Source organism: Myxine glutinosa, chromosome 6 (assembly GCF_964187855.1).
Source record: "Myxine glutinosa chromosome 6, kmMyxGlut1.1, whole genome shotgun sequence".
Taxonomy (NCBI): domain Eukaryota; kingdom Metazoa; phylum Chordata; class Myxini; order Myxiniformes; family Myxinidae; genus Myxine; species Myxine glutinosa.
Window position 1 is genome coordinate 175630130 of NC_136266.1, and position 24314 is coordinate 175654443.

A 24314-nucleotide genomic window follows, 5' to 3' on the forward strand; every position below is an offset into this window, starting at 1 on the left:
GTATGCATGTATGTATGAATATATATACACACATACGTGTATATATATACATGTAAATACATATACATAATATATACATATTATGTACAAATACACATATATATATATACATATCCATTATATTAGAAAAAAAAGTTAATCACCCAAACAATAGTCGTTTTGAAAAAGGTATTGAATCAAATAGAAATTTTCTTTCAACCATCAATTCAAGAAAGAACCCTCCATGCAGAATCTGAAATGTTAACATATAAATAGATCAAGGGAATTTTGTACACCCAGCAATTACATTACGCACAGTAGGGGTATCAACTTGAAAAAATACTTTCACCGTGTCAAGCTTTGCAGAAGGTCACAATGTAGTTGCGTACTTCCTTTGGTGAACGATGTTGTAATGGCCTGAAGACTTAGTGAAGCTCAAAGATAGAAAATGATTGGGATAAACAATGCTGGATATCCTGCACTGAAATTGGATATAAACTTGGCTTCCATCGGACTTGTTATCAGCAGATTGATCTGCAAACAAACCAATGATGTTAAATATAGGCCTGAATCAGGACAATCCATGGTGACCTCTACCAGCGAAAATGAAGATCTAATCAGGCTTGTCAGATGTATTCATTTGGTCACAAGCACAGTGTGAGTGGAATTTCTCTCGGAGGTTATCTGAAAGAACTGACCAAACAAGGCTTCGTGGTGTAGGTTCCAAATCCAAGAAAACGATAGGATGTGCTATTCTCACCCCCGAACAAAAAGGAGTCGCCTTGGCATGGTGCTGGGCATGTCAACACTGGAATCATCGATCCTGGAGGAAGATCCATTGGTCTGATGAGAGCAGATTTTTTTCTTTAAACTACGGATATTAGAACTCGGATTTGTTGGCAACTAAAACAGCCGATACACCCAACAACATTGCAGAGTCCATCCTATTTGATGGCAGATCCGTTATGATATGGGGCTGCCTGTTACGATTGTAAACTTGACGCTGTGACTTTGCGGAGCAACCTGCAAGGAGCAAAGCACTGTTGGGACATTTTGGATCGTGCTGCGGTTCCAAATTTTGACAACCACCCACTTCCCACACGGCCTGCTTTCATAGATGGCAATGCCAAACCCCACCGTTCTCATGCAGTTTTTTTTTGTTTGTTTTTTTTTGTATACATAATCGAGGCTCGTGAAAGAGCTAACATTTATCACACAAACAAATCAAACAGACAAACAAAGAAAGTATACAAGTGTTACACCTAGGTCCCCCGTCGGTGAAGTGATGTGAGTTGACAAAGTGGAAGACGCAGAAAACATGCTATGATATGATATTTCGCTCACAAGGTTCAGACATACATGGAGGCGGCCATCTTGGATTTTGACGTGGCGACCCAATTTTAAACAGGGTCCTTCCTTGTGCCTAGATGCACCCACACACCAGATTAGAAGTTGGTACTTCGCTTATTTTTCAAGATATTCATCTCACAAGGTTCAGACATACATGGCGGCGGCCATCTTGGATTTTGACGTGGCGACCCAATTTTAAACAGCCTTCTTGCTTGTGCCTAGATACACCCACACACCAGATTAGAAGTTGGTACTTCGCTTATTTTTCAAGATATCTCAAGCAGTAACAAACTTCTTAAGAAACAAATGCCATCGCAACATTTCTCTGGCCAGTAAGAAGTCCCAGTTTAATTCCACTGGAGCATACAACTTTTTGAGACACCCTTTAAAATGTGTAAGCACCGACAAGCAATAGGTTGGCAACCAATGCAGGGGACTTTATGGGCCTAATGACCTTCTTCTGTGTTGAAGTTCCTTGTTAGAGAACTCTTGTTTATTGATGGTCAAACAATAGACAATCCTGATTGGAAAATGCATCCTTATGAGAGTGAATATCAGATGGTACAATACACTTTTTGGTGTTAGTGCAATTGATCATCTGAGTTAACTAAAAAGGTTTTTTTTGTTTTTTTTGTATACAGGTCGAGGCTCGTGTAAGAGTTAACATTGATCACAAAAAGACAAACCGACACATAAAACATAAAACATATGATAAAGGGAGCGGGAGAACAAGATGGAGAGCAGGGACATCGAGAGATCTGTGGGAGGGAGAGGGCTTGAGGGGAGGAGGCATGGGAAGGAGGGGGGTGGGAGAGGTAAAAACACGTTGACACTGCCAGGACTTCCAGAAAAGAAAAATTCCAGGATCCTGCCAATAACTTCCAGGATGTCTACTTTGATGAGAAGGAGCGGAAGTTCTCTAACCATGAGTTTCGTGTCATTACGCAGTCCTTTCTTTGGATTTAAATTTCGCTACAGGGTTGTAGGTGCCCCTTCTTTGAGATCAAGGTTGTAGAGGGGCATTTCAGATGCAGTGATGCTGTTCAGAAGCTCCACTGCATATGTAGCAGCTTCTTGTGGATCATTAGACACAATGCAATCAATGCTGAGGTAAGTTGTTAATGGACCTACTAATTGTTGCAAAATGAGGCTGTTTATAGTAATTTGAATGCTCAGTCTTTGGACGAAGACAACACCTTTGCTTCTACATATAATCTGCATGTACACTTAGGACATAAGTGAAAACAAGGGGAAATTGTTGTCCAATATGTTAGAATATATATACTGCTCTCCCCTCTGGGCCGGTGCTCCTGCCTCACACCTAGCTCGTCTTCACACTGTTGAAACCAAAGCGTTCAGAATCATTGGAATCTCCCATGATGAAGCTAACTCCAAGGGCCTTTCACTCAGTCACCGCAGGCAGGTTGGTGGTCTTTCCGTCTTCTACCGACTCCTCTCCGGCATTGCTCCCCCAGCTCTCTCTGGGCTCTGTCCCCCAAATATTCCTACAGGTCGCACAAGATCTGCCAGCAACCCTCTTATGGTTAAACTGCCCAAATCAAGACTCTCTGCTCACCTTCACTCCTTCATTCCTCTTTTCTCCCGCCTCTGGAACAACCTCCCTCACTCTCTTCAATCCCACTCCTCCCTCCAGGTCTTTCAAACAGCTGTTCACCACCATCTCTTATCTTCCCCGATCCAAAACCTTGATCTTTTCTACCCCCGCTAATTTCACCCCAAATCCACTTTTTTGAAATACCAACTTTTTTCCTGGAGGTCCTTGGTGTCCTTGTGTTTATACTTCTCCCACCCCCCCCCCCCTCCTTCCCACGCCGCCTCCCCCCAAGCCCACTCCCTCCCACACATTTCCCGATGTCCCTGTTCGCAAATGTTGTGTTTGTGTGCTTCCCCTTCTCTCCCCATCTTGTTTACCGCTCCCCTTTTTTATACTTTGTTTGTCTGTTTGATTTGTTTGTGTGATAAATGTTAGCTCTTTCACGAGCCTCGATTCTGTATAATATATATATATATATATAAATAAGAACTCAGACAGGAAGTTCAATCTCATCAATGTTATTCACAATTGCAAAAGAATTATTTCCTACTTTGAGCAGCCGGTTTCATCAAGCATTGTTCTCATATTCCGAGTGAGGTGGAATTGCTAGAAGTGGGCCCACAAAGGTGACCTTTACATGCACCTCTGCACAAAGGTTACTCAACTTCCATTGTGAACGTCAGGATGAATCTACTGGAAATCTCCTCCAATAATGAAAAGATTCCTTCCAAAATGGCTCTGGCAATCGCATCAGGTTTTTCAATAAGTCGGTCCAATGCATTGAGTGGATCTGCAGGAACTGTTGATGCCTCATCCCAAATGAAAGCTCAGGTCTGTTGAAAAGCCGCGCATCCTTTGTGCTATGGGAAATATTAAAGCCGGAATTTTGTTGCAGTGGAAGAGGGATGTTGAACCTCGAATAACAAGTTGTTCAATCTATGAGAAGTGTGCTCGCTTTCACAGAGTATGCAACACACACCTTTGGAAGCCATTCCTGGAAAGATGTGCACAAAGATACAGAATTGGAAGGAAATATTTTTCTTGAGATACCTGCTCCAACCTGTCTCCGTGCCTCCTCCTCCCAAGCCCTCTCCCTCCCACAGATCTCCGTATGTCCCTGGTCTCAACTGTTGTACTTGTGTGCTTCCCTCTCTCCCCCCATCTTGTCTCCCGCTCCCTTTATCTTATGTTTTATGTGTCAGTTTGTCTTTTTGTGATTAATGTTAGCTCTTACACGAGCCTCGACCTTGTATACAAAAAAACAAACAAACAAACAAAAAAAACGATGTAAAAACATTGCTGCTCCGATTGAGTCTTCGCCGTGTTTACAACAACTCGGTTCCTCTCCCAATTGCTGTTCTGCCATTGCATCGTTAGCATTGCCTCCCTGTTCCTCATTCACCACGATAAACCCATTAGGAATTTGTGCAAATTTGAAGTCAGATCATCTGCCTCCTTCTTTCAGTAATTACCTCCGCCACCGAAGGTATGTTTTCACCCTGTCTGTCTGTTTGTTTGTTTGTTTGTTTGTGAACAAGATATCTCAAAAAGTTGTGGACAGATTCGGATGAAATTTGGCAGAGAGGTAGCCTATGTAACAAGGACGACATGATTAGATTTTGGTGAATATCCGGATTCGGATCCGGCTACAATAATTTTTAAGTGATTCTTCACCATTAGGGAGATAGGACCAAAAACGATACATAGCAGGATATCTCAAAAAGTTGTGGACGGATTTTGACGAAACTTCGTGCGACGGTTGGGTGTCTGACAAGGACAAATAGATTCGATTTTGGTGAAGATCTGAATATGGATTCGGATATGAGAATTATTTAATTACTGAAGTGATTCTTCACCGTTGGGAGATAGGGCCAAAAACGATACATGGCAGGATATCTCAAAAAGATGTGGATGGATTTGGACAAAACTTGGTGGTCAGGTTGGGTGTGTGACAAGTACAAACTGATGAGATTTTGGTTCAGGTCCGAATGCAGGTCCGGCCTATTAGTGGGATACAAAACATAAACTGTTCAGCCTGGCAGAGGTGTGCGCTCTCTTGAGTGCCGGTCTTGTTCTAACTGAATAGCTTGGAGGCAGAGATACTTGTGTCTTTCAGAAATAACCTGTGTAGGAGCAATCAGGAAAATTCGATTGACTGGGACAAAGTTTTCAGAAAATTCTTCTTCAAAGTTCAGGAATAGCTGTATTTCATTTGCAGACTGACAGAGGATTACAATAATAACAAACATCTCACACACACACACACTCTCACTCTCACTCACTCTCTCTCTCTCTCTCTCTCTGGATTCATCACTTCTGTTGTTGTGGTTTTCATCCACTGTAAACATTTTTGGTTGCATGTACTATTATTGGTGTCGTTTAAGTGAAATAGAGATTACTATTTTCAAAAGGTAAAAAAAGTTAATGTTTTAAAAGAAACCGGAACCAGACGAAGATGAAGAGGAAGAAGGAGGAAAAGGAGGCGCAGCAAGTGAGTCGGACAGGAAGCCGAGCTGCTTCGAGGTCTTGAGCAAACGTTGGCGAACGAGGGTCACGAGTGAACTTCAGGTTTCCCGGGAAAGGGATTCCTGCGACAGAGTTGTTATCGCTGTGACAGATCAACCTGCGTGTCAGGTTTTGCGGTTGATTCCGGAAAGAATCGTTATTTGAGGGCAGGTGCGCCTCGAGAAGAGGCCCGTTGGCTGTTTTTGTCTCGCGCCTGATTTCGCATCACTCTGGGCTCTTTGCCTCACTTCAACCATTTCACCGCATCCAGAAGTTAAGCTGGTGTGTGTGTGTAATGTGGATTTTGAGTGGAAATTTGCGGTTCGCCGTAAAGGGAGCTGTTGAACCTCCATATCCAAAGGGGTGATTTCCCAGTCGCCTTGAGGGCACCTTTACGCATCTTTGGCAGCGTGACTGTCACTGTCAACCGAACGGGATTCTGGTCTCGATTCAACATCGTTCTGACGATCACTGGAGCATGGATCAACTTTGGCTTGAAGCCGGGATAGAGACATTGGGGATGTTCTTTTCGCTCACTTGGAGCACAGTGAGTTATATTGTACGAAACTGATGGTACCATCATAGGAATGATATATTTGTTGTACAATTGATTACTATTGTTTTTTCTACTGTTATTCTTGTGTGATCTTAATACAATACTTGTTTGTTGGTAACAATTGGTGTGGTTTCACCATTGATCTTTGACATACAGAATAACACATCTTTCTGCCGTGACTCCTCTCGGGGCTCGGAGGTACACCGTGACTGGGGTTTGGGGAGGAGCACGTAACAGAAATTGGGGGCCTCGTCCGGGATTAAATTCCCTAACATTCGTCCGGGATAGAATTCCCTAACATTCCCAAAATTCCCAAATTTGGAATTTTTCTAACATTCCCAAATTTAAAAAAAAAACAAATTTGGAAAATTTTTGTGTGAAGGTTAACAGGTGTTAACTGATAGTCACCACGGTGTTTGACGCAGAATAGTTTGCGGCGTCCCCTAATGAGGCACAGTTCCAGGCGTTAAAAAGATCGGAACTCATGATATTGGCCAAATATTTTAACTTGGAGGTCCGAGTTAATATGAAGAAAGCAGAGATGCAGATATTGGTGGTAGAATCTCTGGTGGGACAAGGAACATGGAAAGAGGTAGCCTTGTATTGGTTACCCGAGGAAAAAGGAAATGTGGAGCTCCGGAAAATGGAGATGCAACTGCAGAGCCAGGAAAGGTTAAAAGAGTTGGAATGGAAAGCGGAAAAGGAAAGAGCAGAATGAGAACTCGAGGAGAGAAGAGCCGAGGAAAGAGCAGAGGAAAGGAGAGCTGAAAAGGAAAGAACAGAACAGGAACTCGAACTCGAGGAGAGAAGAGCAGATTAAAGGAGAGCTGAAGAAAAGAGAAGAGCAGAGGAAAGGAGAGCCGAAAGGGAGTTAAAGGAACGTGACATGGAGTCTCAGAGGGAACTTAAACTCAAGGAGCTGGAATTACTGAGGGAACGGAGAGAAGTAGTATCCATGCCGGGTAGTTCGACAACTAGTCAGAACTTTTGGGATGTTGGTAGGCATGTGAGGCTGGTTCCACCCTTCAATGAAAAGGATGTAGCCAAGTTTTTTTTACATTTTGAGAAGGTGGCTCAAATGCTAAAATGGCCTGTGGGGTCCTGGACTATGTTAGTGCAAAGTGTTTTGGTGGGTAAAGCTCAAGATATCTATTCGGCTTTACCGATTGAACAATGTGCAGATTATGAGAAAGTGAAGAAAGCCATTCTCAAAGCCTATGAATTAATGGTCCCTGAAGCTTACCGGCAAAAATTCAGGAATGCCAGGAAGAGGGAGAGTGAGACCCATGTGGAGTTTGCCAGAATAAAGGAAACCATGTTTGATAGGTGGTGTGACTCAAAGGAGATTGGGAAAGACTTCAACCTGTTACGACAATTGATCTTGGTGAAGGAATTCAAACAGTGTGTCCACGTGGACATTAAAGTACATCTGGATGAAAAGAAAGTACCAGAGTTGTATGAGGCAGCAACTGTGGCAGATGACTATGCCTTGACACACAGGATGGGGTTCCACAAACCCAACTTCCTGCCTAGAGTTAGTCAGGGGTGTTATGGTAAATCAGGTTCGGAGAACAAATTTTCATGGAGGCGGCCTCGAGAGGACTATGGGGACAAATCGGATACCGCGACTTTTAGGGATCAGAAGACTGCAGTCCCAAGACATACTTATCTTCCAGGGGGCCCGAGGCAGACCACGAATTTTTCCTCCGGGCCTACTTGCGCTTTTTGCAAGAAACCTGTGCATTTGATGTCCCAATGTTACGCCCTGAAAAGGAAAAATCAGGAGCGGAGTCAAACTAGTGCAACTCCGACTGCATTGGCAAATGCGAGAAATCGTCCTTGGAGGACAGTGCCTTGTGAAGGTTCCCGTGCCAAAGTTACGGCATCACAGAACGACCTTGTTCAAGAGGGTTACAAACCTTTTATTTCAGAGGGGTTTGTGTCACTGGATGGGGACTTAATGAACCAGAGACCTGTTAGGGTATTGGGGGACACAGGAGCACATCAATCTTTGATGCTTGAGGGCATTTTGCCATTGTCAGAGAAGACGGCAGCTGGTGTTAGTGTTCTTTTACAGGGGGTTGGTGGCTATGTTAAAGCTCCACTTCATGTCATCCATTTAAAGCCTGATTTGGTGTCAGGACCGGTCACCGTAGGTTTACAAGCCACTCTTCCTGCAAAGGGAATCTCTTTTGTTATCGGGAATGATTTGGCCGGTGGTCGAGTTTCTGGTAATCCGATGTTTGTTGAAAAGCCTAGTATGGAAAATAACACTGCACAGTTAGAGCAGGAGATTCAGGGTATCTTTCCATCCTGTGCCGCCACTCACGCTATGGGTAGGAAGTGCTCTGAAGAGAAGGAGAAGGTACTGACGTCACACTTTGCACAGGCACTTCTTGTCAAGTACCCTGAAACTAAGTGTCAGCACACACAAGTCATGGATGGAGGCAATGTTGGCAAGCTCTTTGTAGGCGTACTGAACTTTGACACAAGTGAAGATGTTCTGGACTCTATCTTTGGCAAATATGGACAACTCTTGGAAGTGCTGCTGATAAAGGACAGGGAGACGCAAAAGTCGAGAGGGTTTGGCTTTGTCACGTTTGAAAACACAAAGGACGCCAAAGATGCAGAAACGGATTTGAATGGCAAGGATTTGGATGTTCGGACCATAACAGTAGAGAAGGCAGGCCATGGGCATCGAGGAGGCTACAGAGGAGGAAAACGTGTAGGTAGTTTCAGGGGTGGCTATGGCTCCCGGGGTGGGAGTAGTAGTTTTGGTGGTGGCCGCAGTCGTGATTACCACGGAGGCTCCCAGCAGCAGCAGCGCAATTTTGGCAACTGTCGACGGGATGACTATTACGGTGGTAGACGAGATGGGGACCGCTACTCATGTGACTACAGCACCCGACTCTACAACTGTGATTATGATTTTTATGATCAAGAGAATAGTTGGAAGCACTGAGTGCTCAGGAGCAGCCGAGCCAAGATTCCTACATGGATTAACCCGTGAACTCCACGTTCCTAAATGCGTCCATGCAGTAAATACTTCCAGGCCTCACCACCCAACCACCATGAAACCTGGCTCTCAGCTCGGCCTCCTTAAAAAAGTGCTATAGATTTGCTTTGCTTTGGATTTTTGACCACAACCCCTTAACCTTCATTCAAAAAAATGAAAAATAAAAATCAGAGGTTGATGAGATGGAGTTTGGCTTTGCAGGAGTTCAACTTGGAAATTGAGCATGTAAAGGGCAGGGACAATGTCGTTGCTGATGCTTTACCCAGAGTGAATTAACTTTGGAAATTCCTGTAGGTTGTTGGAAGTTTTGTTGCTTTATTTTGGGGAATATTAATTATTGTTGTTCACGTGAATTGATCTTTTGGGTGTGAGTTTTACTTTTGTGTGTTAAAAGAGTTTTTGCATGCAAAGAAAGTTTTCACTATGTTCAGACTTTCTTTCTTGAGGGGGGGGGGGGGGGGGGAAGTGTTATGGATTCGTCACTTCCGTTGTTGTGGTTCTCATCCACTGTAAACATTTTTGGTTGCATGTACTACTATTGTTGTCGTTTAAGTGAAATAGAGATTACTATTTTCAAAAGATAAAAAAAGTTAATGTTTTAAAAGAAACCGGAACCGTACGAAGACGAAGAGGAAGAAGAGGAAGAAGGAGGAAAAGGAGGCGGAGAGAGTGAGTCGGACAAGAAGCCGAGCTGCTTCGAGGTCTTGAGCAAACGTTGGTGAACGAGAGTCACGAGTGAACTTCGGGTTTCCCGGGAAAGGGATTCCTGCGACAGAGTTGTTATCGCTGACAGATCAACCTGCGTGTCAGGTTTTGCGGTTGATTCCGAAGAGAATCGTTGTTTGAGGGCAGTTGCGCCTCGAGAAGAGGCCCGTTGTCCGTTTTTGTCTCGCGCCTGATTTCGCATCACTCTGGGCTCTTTGCCTCGCTTGAACCATTTCACCGCATCCAGAAGTTAAGCTGGTGTGTGTGTGTAACGTGGATTTTGAGTGGAAATGTGCGGTTCGCCATAAAGGGAGCAGTTGAACATCCATATCGAAAGGGGTGATTTCCCAGTCGCCTTGAGGGCATCTTTACGCATGTTTGGCAGCGTGACTGTCACTGTCAACCGAACGGGATTCTGGTCTTGATTCGACATCGTTCTGACGATCACTGGAGCGTGGAGCAACTTTGGCTTGAAGCCGGGATAGAGACATTGGGGATGTTCTTTTCGCTCACTTGGAGCACAGTGAGTTATATTGTACGAAACTGATGGTACCATCATAGGAATGATATATTTGTTGTACAATTGATTACTGTTGTTTTTTGTACTGTTATTCTTGTGCGATCTTAATACAATACTTGTTTGTTGGTAACAATTGGTGTGGTTTCACCATTGATATTTGACATACAGAATAACACATCTTTCTGCCGTGACTCCTCTCGGGGCTCGGAGGTACACCGTGACCGGGGTTTGGGGAGGAGCACGTAACACACACTCACTCTCACACTCACACACTCTCTCTCTCTCTCTCTCTCTCTCTCTCTCTGTGTCTCTCTGTGTGTCTCTGTGTGTCTCTGTGTGTCTCTCTGTCTCTCGCTCTCTCTCTCGCTCTCTCACTCCGGGATCTGCATAAGTTGTGCCTTCTTCCAAATTTTGCTGCCATTCAATGTCATTGTCCAACAAAGCCCACTGCCTTTGCAGGATTCCTAAATGCGGGATGTGGCTCTCGGTTGATTGGGCGTAGGTCCTCAAAAGATGTTGCGCCTACGCAATGAAGGAGCAGAAGCCTCAATCTGAATAATCCTGGCAGTGAGGGCTACACTGGTACATTCCATAATTTACGTTCTGGAATTTGTCTCTTCGTCCAATGGCATTGCTTCTGAAACACATAGTGTTCTGGGATATCATGGTAGAAATACTTATCGGCTTCCTCATCCCTAGCATTTCGAAGGCACTAAGCAGTCAGAGATGTTCTTCTTCGTCCCCCTCTCAAAACACAAATGTCTAATGGAAAGGAATGTGCAATGTAATTTTGAAGAGACCGTGGCTCGTCTCAACAAACCTATATCCGAGGAGAGTAGATATCGCTTGATGAGGGCCAACAAATCTCTGGTTAAGTTAAGCCTTGATTCGTCATGATCGAACAGCCCTTCTTGAATCTCAATGGTAGCACAATCATAACCTTTGTGTATATATTAAATCTTTACTGTAGTACACACTTCACCATTGATGTTACAGCCATACTTTGTCAAGAAATAAGGATTATATGACAAATCAAAGAAATCACCATATTCTCTAGCTGGGAACTGATAATTAAACAGACCTCGTCTTTGATATTTAGAATACCCATCAATATTCAAGTGGGTTTTATCGCAGAGATTCTTCAAAAAGTTCTGGCATTTTTCATCTTTCATGAAAATAGAGTTTGGAATGACATCTCCACAGGACCATGAATCATGTGTCTGTTTACATTTTCATGGAATGCTGAATATAGAACAGGATTATAGGAACCTCAGCTATGACAATATAACCTTTTTGTTGAGGTTTGTCTTCATTTGAAAGGAAAATCAGGAGATGAAAATGAGGCAACCTGTGCTTTTGAAATTTCACAGTATGGGCATGGGCCTTTCCAAGAAAGTTGCTCTCAAAGTGATCTTTCAGTTCACTTAGCTCCATATGGAACACGCTGGAAGCAATGTCACATCGATCATTTGGAATTTGTCTCAGAGGCAGCACAGCCAGAACCTCCAGCCATATAGGATTTGCAGTTTGCCATGTTTCCTCACAACGGTCATAGCATCCTGATATTTCTGCTGCATGTTTTTTGGACCACCAGTAAATGTTGCAGGAAAGATCAACCGACAATACACACACACACACACACACACACACACACACACACACACACACACACACACACACACACACACACACACACACACACACACATACACACACACACACACACACACACACACACACACACACGTGTAATTTACAGTATACGCATTATGTCAATGTCATGTCATAAAGTTAGTGTGCTTCCTTAGCAAACCTTCCTCTGCAAACCTCCTAATTGTCGAGGAGCAGGGCAGAGACAATGTGTCAGCGTGGCAGGTTACACTTGTTGCTAACAAGTTGTGCAGTAATTGCTGGGGTGAGACAATTTGTGCCTTGCTTCCCAGTCAAGTTAGGGGGTTCAACTTATGTTTATTAGCGGCTTAGATTGGTCACAAATAAACAATTTGCAGTCTGCCGTCCTGATGAGAACGGCATGGTGTTGAAGTCGTGGGGACTCACTCCTATGGAGTAGAGGGTCCAATTGTATGACTTTGCATTCTGGCCCTTCGGGATCAGGATGCACGTGTTTTGATTGACCATGTGCTTCAGCCTTTGGGTTGAGGTGCATGTGTAATCCAATGGGACAGGCTTGATAGATGGTATGCCTTGGCCGTGGGGTCAAGGTGCACGTCCAAAACTGTTTAAATGTTTGATTTTTTACCTTTTTTTATGATAAAAAGGCAGGCCTCATATGGCCCATAATGAGGGCGAAATCTAGATCGACATCTTTGCCTTTGTCCATTTGTGACCAAGAGAGCTTTAATCTCAGTCTGCAAAGACCTGAGTACCACACGGATGCCTCCTAGTTTGGAGGTGATGTGTTGGCATAATTTATGCACATGACGTCAGTCATATCATAAGGTTCATGTGCTTCATTAGTTAAATATATATATATTTATATATATATATATATATATATATATATATATATATATATATATATATATATATATATATATATATATATATATATATGTATATATATATATATATATATATATATATATATATATATATATATATATATATATATATATATAACATATATATATATATATAATATATATATATATATGTATGTATGTATGTATGTATATACACACAGACATATATATACACACACATATACAGTCACGTGAAAAAGTAAGTACACCCCATGTAAAGTTTTGACTTTTTCAACATATTTCAACATACAGCTATTTGATCTTCATTTCAACAATATTGATAGATAAAGGTGATATAATATAACAAATATCATGAAACATTTACATTTTGTAGTCCATTGTATAATTTAAATAAACATAAATGCAAATTTCGCATGTGGAAAAAGTAAGTACACCCCTCCATTTATCACTACTTCAAAGACCTAAAATTAGAATCAGGTGCACCAGCTCAGGTGCAAATGATTAGAACATCGTCAGTGAGGCTCTTGGAGGAACCTGTCTTATTTAAACCTCAGACATTTAGTTTGGTTTGCTCTTTGTTGTTGAAGTGTTCGGCGTCACCATGCCTAGATCAAAAGAGCTCTCTGGGGCCTTCAGAAAAAAGGTTATAGATGCCTACAAGTCTGGGAAGGGATTTAAAAAGATCTACAAACAATTTGAAATCAATCATTCGACTGTCTGGAAGATCATCTACAAGTGGAGAAGATTCCAAACAACTGCCAACTTGTTCAGGCCAGGCTGCCCCAGCAAGTTCAGCCCGAGAGCAGACCGCAAGATGCTGAAAGAAGTCTCTAAGAACCCCAGAATGTCATCACGGGACCTACAGGTAGCTCTTGCCACTGTTGATGTCAAAGTGCACGAGTCAACCATTAGAAAGAGGCTGCACAAATTTGATCTACATGGGAGGTGTGCCAGGAGGAACCCTTTGCTGTCCAGAAAGAACATCAGGGCAAAGACCAGCACTTCTGGAACAATGTGCTCTGGACACATGATTCAAAGGTAGAGCTATTTGGCCACAGTACCAGAAGACATGTTTGGCACAAACCAAAGACAGCATTTGACCACAAGAACATGATACCAACTGTAAAGCATGGTGGTGGAAATATTATGGTTTGGGGCAGCTTTGCTGCATCAGGGCCTGGGCAGCTCACCATCATAGAATCCACTATGAATTCTTCATTGTACCAGACGGTGCTTGAGGATAATGTGAGGCCATCTGTCAGAAAGTTGAAGCTCAACCCAAGGTGGACCTTGCAACATGACAATGACCCTAAACTTACCAGGTAAATCCACCAAGGAATGGCTGAAAAGAAAGAAATGGAGGGTTCTGGAATGGCCAAGTCAAAGCCCGGATCTAAATCCCATCGAGATGTTGTGGGGGGATTTGAAACGATCTGTGCATGCAAGAAACCCCTCAAACATCGCACAGCTGAAAGAATTCTGCATGGAGGAGTGGGCAAAAATTTCTCCCAGTCGATGTCAGAGACTGGTAGACAGTTATAAGAAACGCCTACTTGAGGTTGTTTCTGCCAAAGGGGGCAATACCACCTATTAGAGCCAGGGGTGTACTTACTTTTCCCACATGCAAAATTTGCATTTATGTTTATTTTTAATTATACAATGGACTACAAAATGTAAATGTTTCATGATATTTGTTATATTATATCACCTCTATCTCTCAATATTGTTGAAATGAAGATCAAATAGCTGTATATTGAAATGTTGAAAAAGTCAAAACTCTACATGGGGTGTACTTACTTTTTTATGTGACTGTGTATATATATATATATATATATATATATATATATATATATATAATTATATATATATATATATATAGATATATATATATATATATATATATATATATATATATATATATATATATATATATATATATATATATATATATATATATATAAAGATATATTTATATATATATATATATATGTATATATATACAATATACACATATGCGGCAGGATAGCTTCGTGATATATGTAATGTTAGCCCTTGACTCGGCTATAAACTGCCACCCTGATGTTTTTCAAGCAGAGCGTTTGATCAGTTTGTGTTCTGTCCATTGGAAGGACGTTATGCTGGACGATCCGTCTGTCAGCACTGGTCATTGGGTATGTTTTATATCCTAATATTAATATTCATTCATTCAATGCAATGTTGTTTGCCTCAAAGAAAAGGGGGCAGGTATTAACCCAAAGTCGCAAAGCCCCGAATTGACATCTTCTCTTTCCTGCACCCACCTCCTCTCTACCCTAAAATCATCAATTCATATTTGAATTAATCTCAAGATAGACTAATTATAATGCAAAAACATCTGGCAAGTCCTTTAATACGTTTGGTTAACGAAACATTATTCAGCACTCTGATGGTTATGTGTTGGGTTTACAAGAAGCTATTAGCATTTGAAAATGTGTCTGTGTTGGTTTGTATTATATCATCACATCCTTCAATTTCTGCTTTTCCATGAATTTATGCCAAATGTGGTGTGTACTCTGTTGTATGCGGTCGCTGACCAAACCATGCAAATGGGTATATCATGCAACTTGAGCATAGCCAGCACAGCATGCATGTAGCCAGACATGGCAATGTGTGCCAAGCTTGGCTGTATACTCATCACATTCAGCCAAACACAGCACAGGAAAACGGAAAGCAAAAGGCAAGATGTTTTAATGCAGCGTAAACCGGAATATTGAAAAGCAAGAAAAAAAAAATACCCTGAGCATTTTAAAGAAGAAGCTAAAGCATAATATTGATAAAAAGATTCCCAGGTGAATACAAGTTAAATCTGCAAACGAAAGCCGAGGATTTTTTCGGATGTGCGGTGCGTACCATTCCACTGGTGTACGTGGGGTCTGCGAGATCCCTCTCCAGGAATCGTGACAAGCCAAAGTCGGAGACCTTGCAGACGAGGTTATTGTTAACCAGGATGTTTCTGGCGGCAAGATCACGATGAACGTAGTTCATGTCCGCCAGGTACTTCATTCCCGCTGCAATTCCACGCAGCATTCCGACGAGTTGGATAACAGTGAATTGCCCATCGTTTTGCTGTAAAACAAAGCAAAATGGTCACCGCGCACAACGACCAGAGCGACGAGCAAAACTTCTGCCTGAAAGCAGTGAAGCAGATATTTTCACAGCTCCACTAAGCATTACAGAGAGCAAGCTGGCAATGCACACACACAAACGTGTTCATAAACAATGGATCCACTATTTAATCTACTGCATTGTAGGGTGCCTTGCCAAAAGCAAAAACACCACTGTGATAATTGAGACAAATGTCCAATTGGTCACCATGGGAGGTATGAAATGACTATGTTTTTGTGACGGCATAAGCAGAGATAATGGAAAGGCAAAAAAATAATTCCCGTGGGTCTAGTCTCAAAGGCCTGGAAGTATTCTCGCATATTCAAGCATGGTGGTAGAACATTTGTAATGGAGCTACATTGTCTGTGCTGTTGCCATGGTAACAATTCACTCCATCCATTTTGAAACATCATCAAAAAAGGCAATCGTCTCATTATTGACAATAGTGGTCCAGAGCATCAAAATGGGACTGAGAAAGAATCACAGATAAGATTCTTCAAACGGTGACTCACTAAATAACATCTGAAATGAGTTGGGTCACCTGATCAAGATCGGGTTATTTAGACTTCAGTAAAGCAAGAAGAAGATTGTTGTTAGCCATGATTAAGTCATAAATAAGCAAAGTTATAACTACATGATCACAATGGAAAGCAGGGCAATGCAGCAACAATGGGGTAGAGCGACCCAACAGAGGACACCTGGAGGAAGAATTGGTGAGGGGAGGAAACACCCAGAAAAGAAGACTGAGCCGAGAAATGGTATGTTAATTATTTGACTGTAATGAAAGTTTGAGGTGCACACAAATTTTTTTTTTTGACTTCCTGAATAGGAGAACATCAGGACCTCTTATAGCAGAATGGCCACTTCAGAATGGCACCCTGGACTCTCGCCCACTTCTGGTACGGCCGATTTGGAAAGACTGAACGAGAATTTGGAGCGCAGTTGGCCGCTGATGCAGTGCCCCGTTTACAGTAAGCTGGTAATCATTTAGCCAATCTCAGAAGGATGACAACCTGAGTCAACCCACCTGGTATTATGCAACGGCATGACAGGGGCTCAAACTCGAGATCCTAAGATATTAACACCAACCACCTTAACCGCTAAGCCAACACCAGGACAATGTTTCTGGAATTAAGAACATAAAGAACCACCTTTAGAGGCCATTTTTTCCCCGCAGAGCAGGGGTTGGCCTTTTTTGGGCACCGTGGTCCCCGTTTTGAAGCAATGTTTTACGGCCGGATGCCCTTCCTATCGCCAACCCTGTTAGTCGCCTCTTGCGACACACAGGGAATTACCAGTGAACTGGTACTCAATTGGCCAACCTCGGAAGCATGATAGGCTGAGTTAACCCCCCTAGTGTTAATTCAGCGAATGACTGGGATTCTAACCCAGGATCCTAGGATCCCAACCCAGGATCCTAGGATCCCAAGCCAGCACCCTAACCGTTAAGCCAACACCAGGCGGAAATTAAAAACATAAAATAAGACTTTATTTTCTTCAGTTATGAACACCAGGAAATAACTTGATAGAATAAATCGATCGCAATGATGATGGCGACGAGCTGATGGAGATGACGGTACATGTAGTGAAATTATACCGAAGGTGAACCCAGGGTGTGCTCGCTTAAAAAGGGGCATCTATAAGACCCGGGACAACCGGGGCGCACGAACACTCCAGCGGCACTTACTGTGACATAGTCCTGTAGTTTGAATGGTATGTACGCCCCTATATGCTGCGCTGATTTGTTTTACCTATTGATATTGCCCATGTAATACTCTGATTCTAATGTCTGTTGCATGAATGTGTTTTTACAGGATGTTACTTCAGATCTAAATGATATTAAACCTACCCAAGGGACAAGTCGTGTCTGAGCTTGATTTTCACGACATTTAATATCATTTAGATCGCCGAAATGACTGAACACAAGATGATCATGGTACCGGTTCTCGGAGCCGACGCTCAAGCTGAGGGGTCGGGATCAGAGTTCACCCACTGGCTCAAAACGCTGGAGAATTACTTTGCCGCTCACGAAACAGAGCCCACCGCTGCGGTGAAGCTGTCCGTGTTACAGTCGAAGGTCCATCACACCGTTTACCGGAGCATTGCTCGATTTGTGACGTACGCTACGGCTCTGGCCGAGCTGAAGCGACTATACGTAAAAACACGGAGCGCTGTGCACGGCCGGCATCAACTCTCCCAGCGGCGACAACAACCATCGGAATCGATCGATCGCTATGCGCAGGAGCTGCGTTACCTATTGGCGGACTGCGTGCAGGAGGTACGGACCCACGAGCAAGTGCAGGACGACCTGCTCCGAGATTCATTCGTCTCCGGAATTAATTCTGGAGTCTTGAGGCTCCGACTCCTGGAGGTCGCGGAGCTGACATTTACGGAGGCACTACGGCTGGCACGCGTCTTTACAGATGCCCGTGAACAATCCACCGCTTATGATCACCCACGAGTCGTGGCGGGCACTTCTCAACTCGCGTGACCGGAGAGGGGTACCGCCGAGGATATGGGGGAGGACCCAACCACCACGGCCGAGTCTCTGGGTGCTCCTGAAGCGGCCTCCGCTTCCGGCCTAACTGCTGCCGCCGCTGCCCGGCCATGGCCTGACCGGTACGCAAAATGTTATTTTTGTGGGAATCGGCAGCACCCTCGATCTGACTGCCCGGCTCGGGAAGCCATATGCCACCTGTGCTCCACCAAGGGCCATTTTGCAAAGGTCTGCAGGAAGGCCGCTCGGGGCACGCGCCCCCGCGCGACCTTGAATGGGCTTATCGCTGAGCCAACGGATCGAGCACCGGACGGGGCGCCTCACTCGGCTTTGATGAGCCGACCTCCTTCTCGCGGGCCTCTGGCTGCACGCACGACCTTGGTGAGATACACCGGGCCGCCGAAACAAATGGCGCGAACGCGACCGGCCGCGGCGCGACCGACCTTGACTGGCGTTCGAACGCCTACTTCAAACAAGCGACATGCTCCAGCTTTGGAAACTCCTCTTGATGTGCGGCAAACGCAGCACGTGACTCGAGCCCCATCTGATGGCGGCTCTTACGAATTACATGCACCCACTCTGGCATATGAATCTGCAGACGGCAGTGATCCTTCTCACGTGACTCGAGCGCCATCTGGCGGCGGCTCTTACGACCTACACACACTCACTCCGGCAAATGAAACTGCTGATGAGCCAACTATGCGCTTGTCACGAGGATCCTCCACGGGCTGCACGAATGACCGGCAAACTGCAGCCGGCGTGGGAACGTCCTCGGACAGTGGGTATTACGATTTCTATGCTCCTGCTGAGGCCCAACCTGCCGACGATGCCCGGAAGATTGCAGCCGGAGTGGGATCCACCCGCGAGGCGCGATCTTCTCGCCCGGCCGGTACAATACCTGCCGGGTCTGCCGGCCTTGCGCAGGCCATCATTCCGCTCAAGGTCGCGGGCGTTTTGCGCAAGCTTTGATTGACACGGGGTCTACGGATAGTTTTATCGATCAACGACTCGTGCATCAACATGGGTGGCCGGTTCTCGGGACAACACGGCGGATCTTCATGGCCTCCCAAGGACTTCGGTTGAGCACAAAAGGGGCGTGTCGATTGAAACTTGTGATAAAGGGACGCACGTTCCCGGACGTGTATCTCATGGTATTACCTGCTTTATGTGCCGACGTTCTGTTAGGACTTGATTTCCTTAAGCGGCATGGACGTTTGGAAATAGACTTCGGTGGGCCGGACACGCTTGCTGTGTGCGCCCTCGCTCAGATGGACGTGGAGCCTCTCTCGCTGTTCCCCAACCTGACCACTCATTGTACCCCTATAGCCGTCAAATCGCGGCACTACTCTCGCGCAGACGCACAATTCATTGCGGAAGAAACGGCCCAGCTCTTAAAGGACGGTATTATAGAACCCAGTAGGTCACCGTGGCGGGCCCAAGTCTTAGTGGTGCGAAGTGAGGCCCACCGCCGGCGCATGGTAATCGACTACTCACAGACGATTAATCGTTTTACACAGCTGGATGCCTACCCCTTACCAGGGATGGACGCCCTGGTACGCCAGGTGGCCCTGTATTCCATTTATAGCACTCTCGATCTGCGTAGTGCGTATCATCAGGTCCCCATCTCTAGGGCTGATCGCGTCTTTACAGCCTTTGAATCGGGTCAGCGGTTGTACCAGTTCACTCGACTCCCCTTTGGGGTAACTAACGGAGTCCCTTGTTTTCAGAGGGCTATGGATGACCTCGTTGCGAAGGAGAACTTGACCGATGTCTTTGTTTATCTGGACAATCTTACTGTTTGTGGGTATGACCAGGAGCATCACGACGCTAATCTGAAGCGCTTCCTCGAGGTCGCGCGGAAATATCGCCTAACCATGAATGCGGCTAAGTGTCGTTACTCTCTACGCACGGTAGATCTTTTGGGGTACACCGTGACCCATGGCTCTGTCTCTCCGGATAAGGAGCGTCTACGTACGACCTTTGCTCGATATGGCTCCGCCTAGCGATCGGGCTTCGCTGAAACATGCTCTTGGGCTGTTCGCCCACTATTCAAAGTGGGTGCAAAATTTCTCCGGGAAGCTCCGCCCCCTCGTGGCCTGCGACACGTTCCCCATGGGCCCAGCCGCCATGGCGGCCTTCGAGGGCCTTAAAGCCGACATCGCTGGCGCCGCTGTAGCAACGATTGACGAGAGTGCCTCTTAATGGAGAGTGATGCCTCAGATCATGCGATAGCGGCGACTCTCTCCCAAGGGGGATGCCCTGTGTCTTTCTTTTCACGGACTCTCACCTCCGCCGAGCGGAGGCATTCGTCTGTCGAAAAGGAAGCGTACGCGATCGTCGAATCAATTCGGCGATGGCGGCCGTACCTGCTTGGGCGGTGTTTCCAAATCGTCACGGACCAACAAAGCGTTGCATTTATGTACGACACCTTACATGCTCAGCGCATTAAGAATGAGAAAATCACCCGTTGGCGTATCGAACTCGCCGACTTCTGCTACACCATCAAATACCGCCCGGGGAAGGATAACCTGGTTGCCGACGCCTTATCGAGGCCGGCCACTTGCGCGGGGGTTGTCACTTTGGAGGGGCTGCGCACTTTGCACGGCACTATGTGTCATCCCGGGGTAGCGCGTTTCGCGCATTTTGTGCGCGAGGGGAATCTGCCGTCCTCGATTGAGGACATCCGCCGCATCTGCCGTGATTGCACGATCTGTGCAGAGCTCAAACCGCGTTTTTACAACCCTCCTATGGGGACGCTCGTTCGGGCTACTGGACCGTGGGAGCGCTTGGCGATGGACTTCAAAGGGCCGCTGCCATTGTCGAGTAACTCTCGTTATCTGCTCACTATCGTCGATGAGTATTCACGATTCCCCTTTGCTTATACGTGCGGGGATATGTCGGCTGCCACGGTTATTCGGTGCCTGCAGAATTTGTTTTCTATATTCGGGTATCCGGCCTACGTGCATACCGATCGGAGTGTGGTGTTCCTGTCTCAGGAGGTGAGGGGCTACTTGCTCCACCATAATGTCACTTCGAGCTACACCACCCCGTACCGGCCCCAAGCGAATGGGCAGATCGAACGCTTTAATGGGATTATATGGAGGGCCGTCATGCTAAGCCTCCGGACCCTCGGCTGAGGCCTCGATAAATGGGCGTGGTCGCTACCTGCCGCTCTAAACTCGATCCGGGCTCTCCTATGTACTGCCACCAACCAGACTCCTCACGAGAGACTGTTCCACCACCCTAGAAGCTCGGGTAGTATCCAATCTTTGCCCAGCTGGCTCGCTGAGCCGGGGCCCGCCTATCTCAAATGAGCAGTTCACGCTAGCAAGTACGACCCCCTTGTTGATAAGGTGCGGGTCCTCCAGGCTAATCCCGAGCATGCTCGCGTGTTAACGGCGGACGGCCGCGAGTCTACTGTCTCCATACGCCATCTCGCCCCATGTGGGGACGACGACCGGGATATCGACGAACCCATCTACGAGTCTATGGACTCTACCGAAGCTTCCTCTATGGAACTACTACCGTCACTTCCGTCGTCACCCACTCCCTTGCCCGACGGAGCTGGGGCACCCCCTCCGACACCCACCTCCGGCAGCTATTCTGACGCGGGGGACTGCGGGCTTGGGGACGCCGTACCCGGTAGTTTCCGAACACGAACTGGCAGGGTAGTTCGCCGCCCCAACCGCTACGGGTGGACTGACTGACGTGGATTGACGTGACCCATTCGATTATTGCTGACGCTTGCTTGCAACCTGCCGAGCGGCAGTATAGTTCTAACAGCGGGGAGAATGTAGTGAAATTATACCGAAGGTGAACCCAGGGTGTGCTCGCTTAAAAAGGGGCGTCTATAAGACCCGGGACAACCGGGGCGCACGAACACTCCAGCGGCACTTACTGTGACATAGTCCTGTAGTTTGAATGGTATGTACACCCCTATATGCTGCGCTGATTTGTTTTACCTATTGATATCGGACATTGCCCATGTAATACTCTGATTCTAATGTCTGTTGCATGAATGTATTTTTACAGGATGTTACTTCAGATCTAAATGATATTAAACCTACCCAAGGGACAAGTCGTGTCTGAGTTTGATTTTCACGACAGTACATACCCATAATGGCCGCCTCCTCTTTAGGTCGAAAAACATGCCATGCCCCCTCTAATGCTATATATTGATAATGCTCGTATATTGCAATGTTCTTGGAAGTATTTTCTAGGTGATTTGTGTTCTACAGTGTTCAAGTATATAATTAAATTTCAATAAAGATTTAAAGGTGTATAAATAAAAAAAACTCTGGGTTTTACCGCCATTTTCCCCAGTGTTCTTTCTGTTCAAAAGGCTGCAATTAATTTGCTCATTAAATGTTCTCACCTTACCCAGTCGAACGCAGCTGCTCCTGGACTATGTGTCCTTCTCTGCTGACAAGATGGAGAAGTTTCTGTCAAACCTCGACTCTGATTCTGCAACTGGATCAGACGGCATCAGCCCACAGGTTCTAAAATCCTGCTCTGCCGCTCTATCTCACCCTCTCTCTGTTCTCTTCACTCTCTCTTTTGCTCAAGGTCATTTTCCATCAGCTTGGAAATCAGCCAACATTACCACTTTACACAAAAAGGTGCAAAAACAGATCCTTGCAACTACAGACCAATCAGCCTGCTCCCAATTATCAGCAAAGTCATGGAATCCATCATTGCTTCGGATATAAAATCCTTCCTTTCCTGCAATGGCTTGATCTTTGATCATCAATTTGGTTTCAGTACCAGGTCACTCTACTCTGAACATGCTGCTTCTGCTGTCTCAACAATGGATGGAGGTCCTCAATGCCAAACAGGAAATTAGAGCTGTCTCCCTCGACATATCACGTGCCTTCGACACGGTCTGGCACCCCGCTCTGCTCACCAAACTCTCCTCTTATGGTATCCATGGAAACATCCACACATGGCGTCCAGACTTCCTCACCGATCGCAGTCAACGTGTGGCCCTGAATGGAATTCACTCATCTCCCCTTCCTGTTCAGGCTCGAGTTCCCCAAGGCAGTGTTCTGGGCCCTGTGCTTTTTCTGGTCTTCATCAATGATCTCTCTGACTCGCTGGAAAATCCTATCTATCTCTGCTGATGACTCCACGCTCTGCGGCTCCATATCTCTTTATCTCATCCCTCTGGTCAGCAGTCTTTAGCCTCCTCACTCTCCGCAGACCTGGACAAAATCACAAACTGGTCAAACAAGTGGAACATGTCTTTCAATCCTGACAAATCTCAATCTCACGATGTCTCTCTGAAAAGACTGTCTGGATAACCCTCCCATCTACTTTTTCAACAATGCTCTCCAAGAATTTCTGTCACTCAAGCTTTTGGGTCTCACTATCTGCCATGATCTTTCCTGAGAAAACCACATTTCCAAGCTGGCCTTCAAAGCCAGTCGCCGACTGGGCATCCTCCATCGTGCAAAGTCCTTCCTTGGCATACCTGAGCTCCTCACCACATTCAAAGCTTTCATCCACAACTTGATGGAATACTGCTCTCCCCTCTGGCCTGGTGCTCCTGCCTCACACCTAGCTCGGCTTCACACGGTTGACACCAAAGCATTCAGAATCATTGGTATCTCCCGTGATGAAGCCGATTCTGAGGGCCTTAACTCGCTCACCTCAGGCAGGTTGGTGGTCTTTCTGTCTTCTACTGACTCCTCTCCAGCCTAGCTCCCCCAGCTCTCTCTGGGCTCTGTCCCCCAAATATTCCTTCAGGTCACACAAGATCTGCCAGCAACCCTCTTCTGGTGAAACTGCCAAAGTCAAGACTCTCTGCTCACCTTCACTCCTTCATTCTTCTTTTCTCCCTCCTCTGGAACAAACTCCCTCATTCTCTTCAACCCCCCTCCTCCCTCCAGGTCTTTAAAACAGCTGTTCACCACCATCTCTTATCTTCCCCCATCCAAAACCTTGATCTTTTCTACCCCCGTTAATTCACCACATATCCACCTTT

At 45.5% G+C, this 24314-nt stretch overlaps 1 protein-coding gene across 6 annotated transcripts in view; it reads right to left on the reverse strand.

The window, feature by feature from the left end:
• Nucleotides 1-24314, reverse strand: part of LOC137428972 (ephrin type-B receptor 2) — a 252354-nt gene that overhangs the window by 26898 nt on the left and 201142 nt on the right. For all 6 annotated transcript variants that reach the window (XM_078780888.1, XM_068118902.2, XM_068118905.2 and 3 more), the window contains one exon: nucleotides 15580-15795. In XM_078780888.1, coding sequence (XP_078637014.1) covers nucleotides 15580-15795 — 216 coding nt within the window. The remainder of the gene's footprint in view (nucleotides 1-15579; nucleotides 15796-24314) is intronic.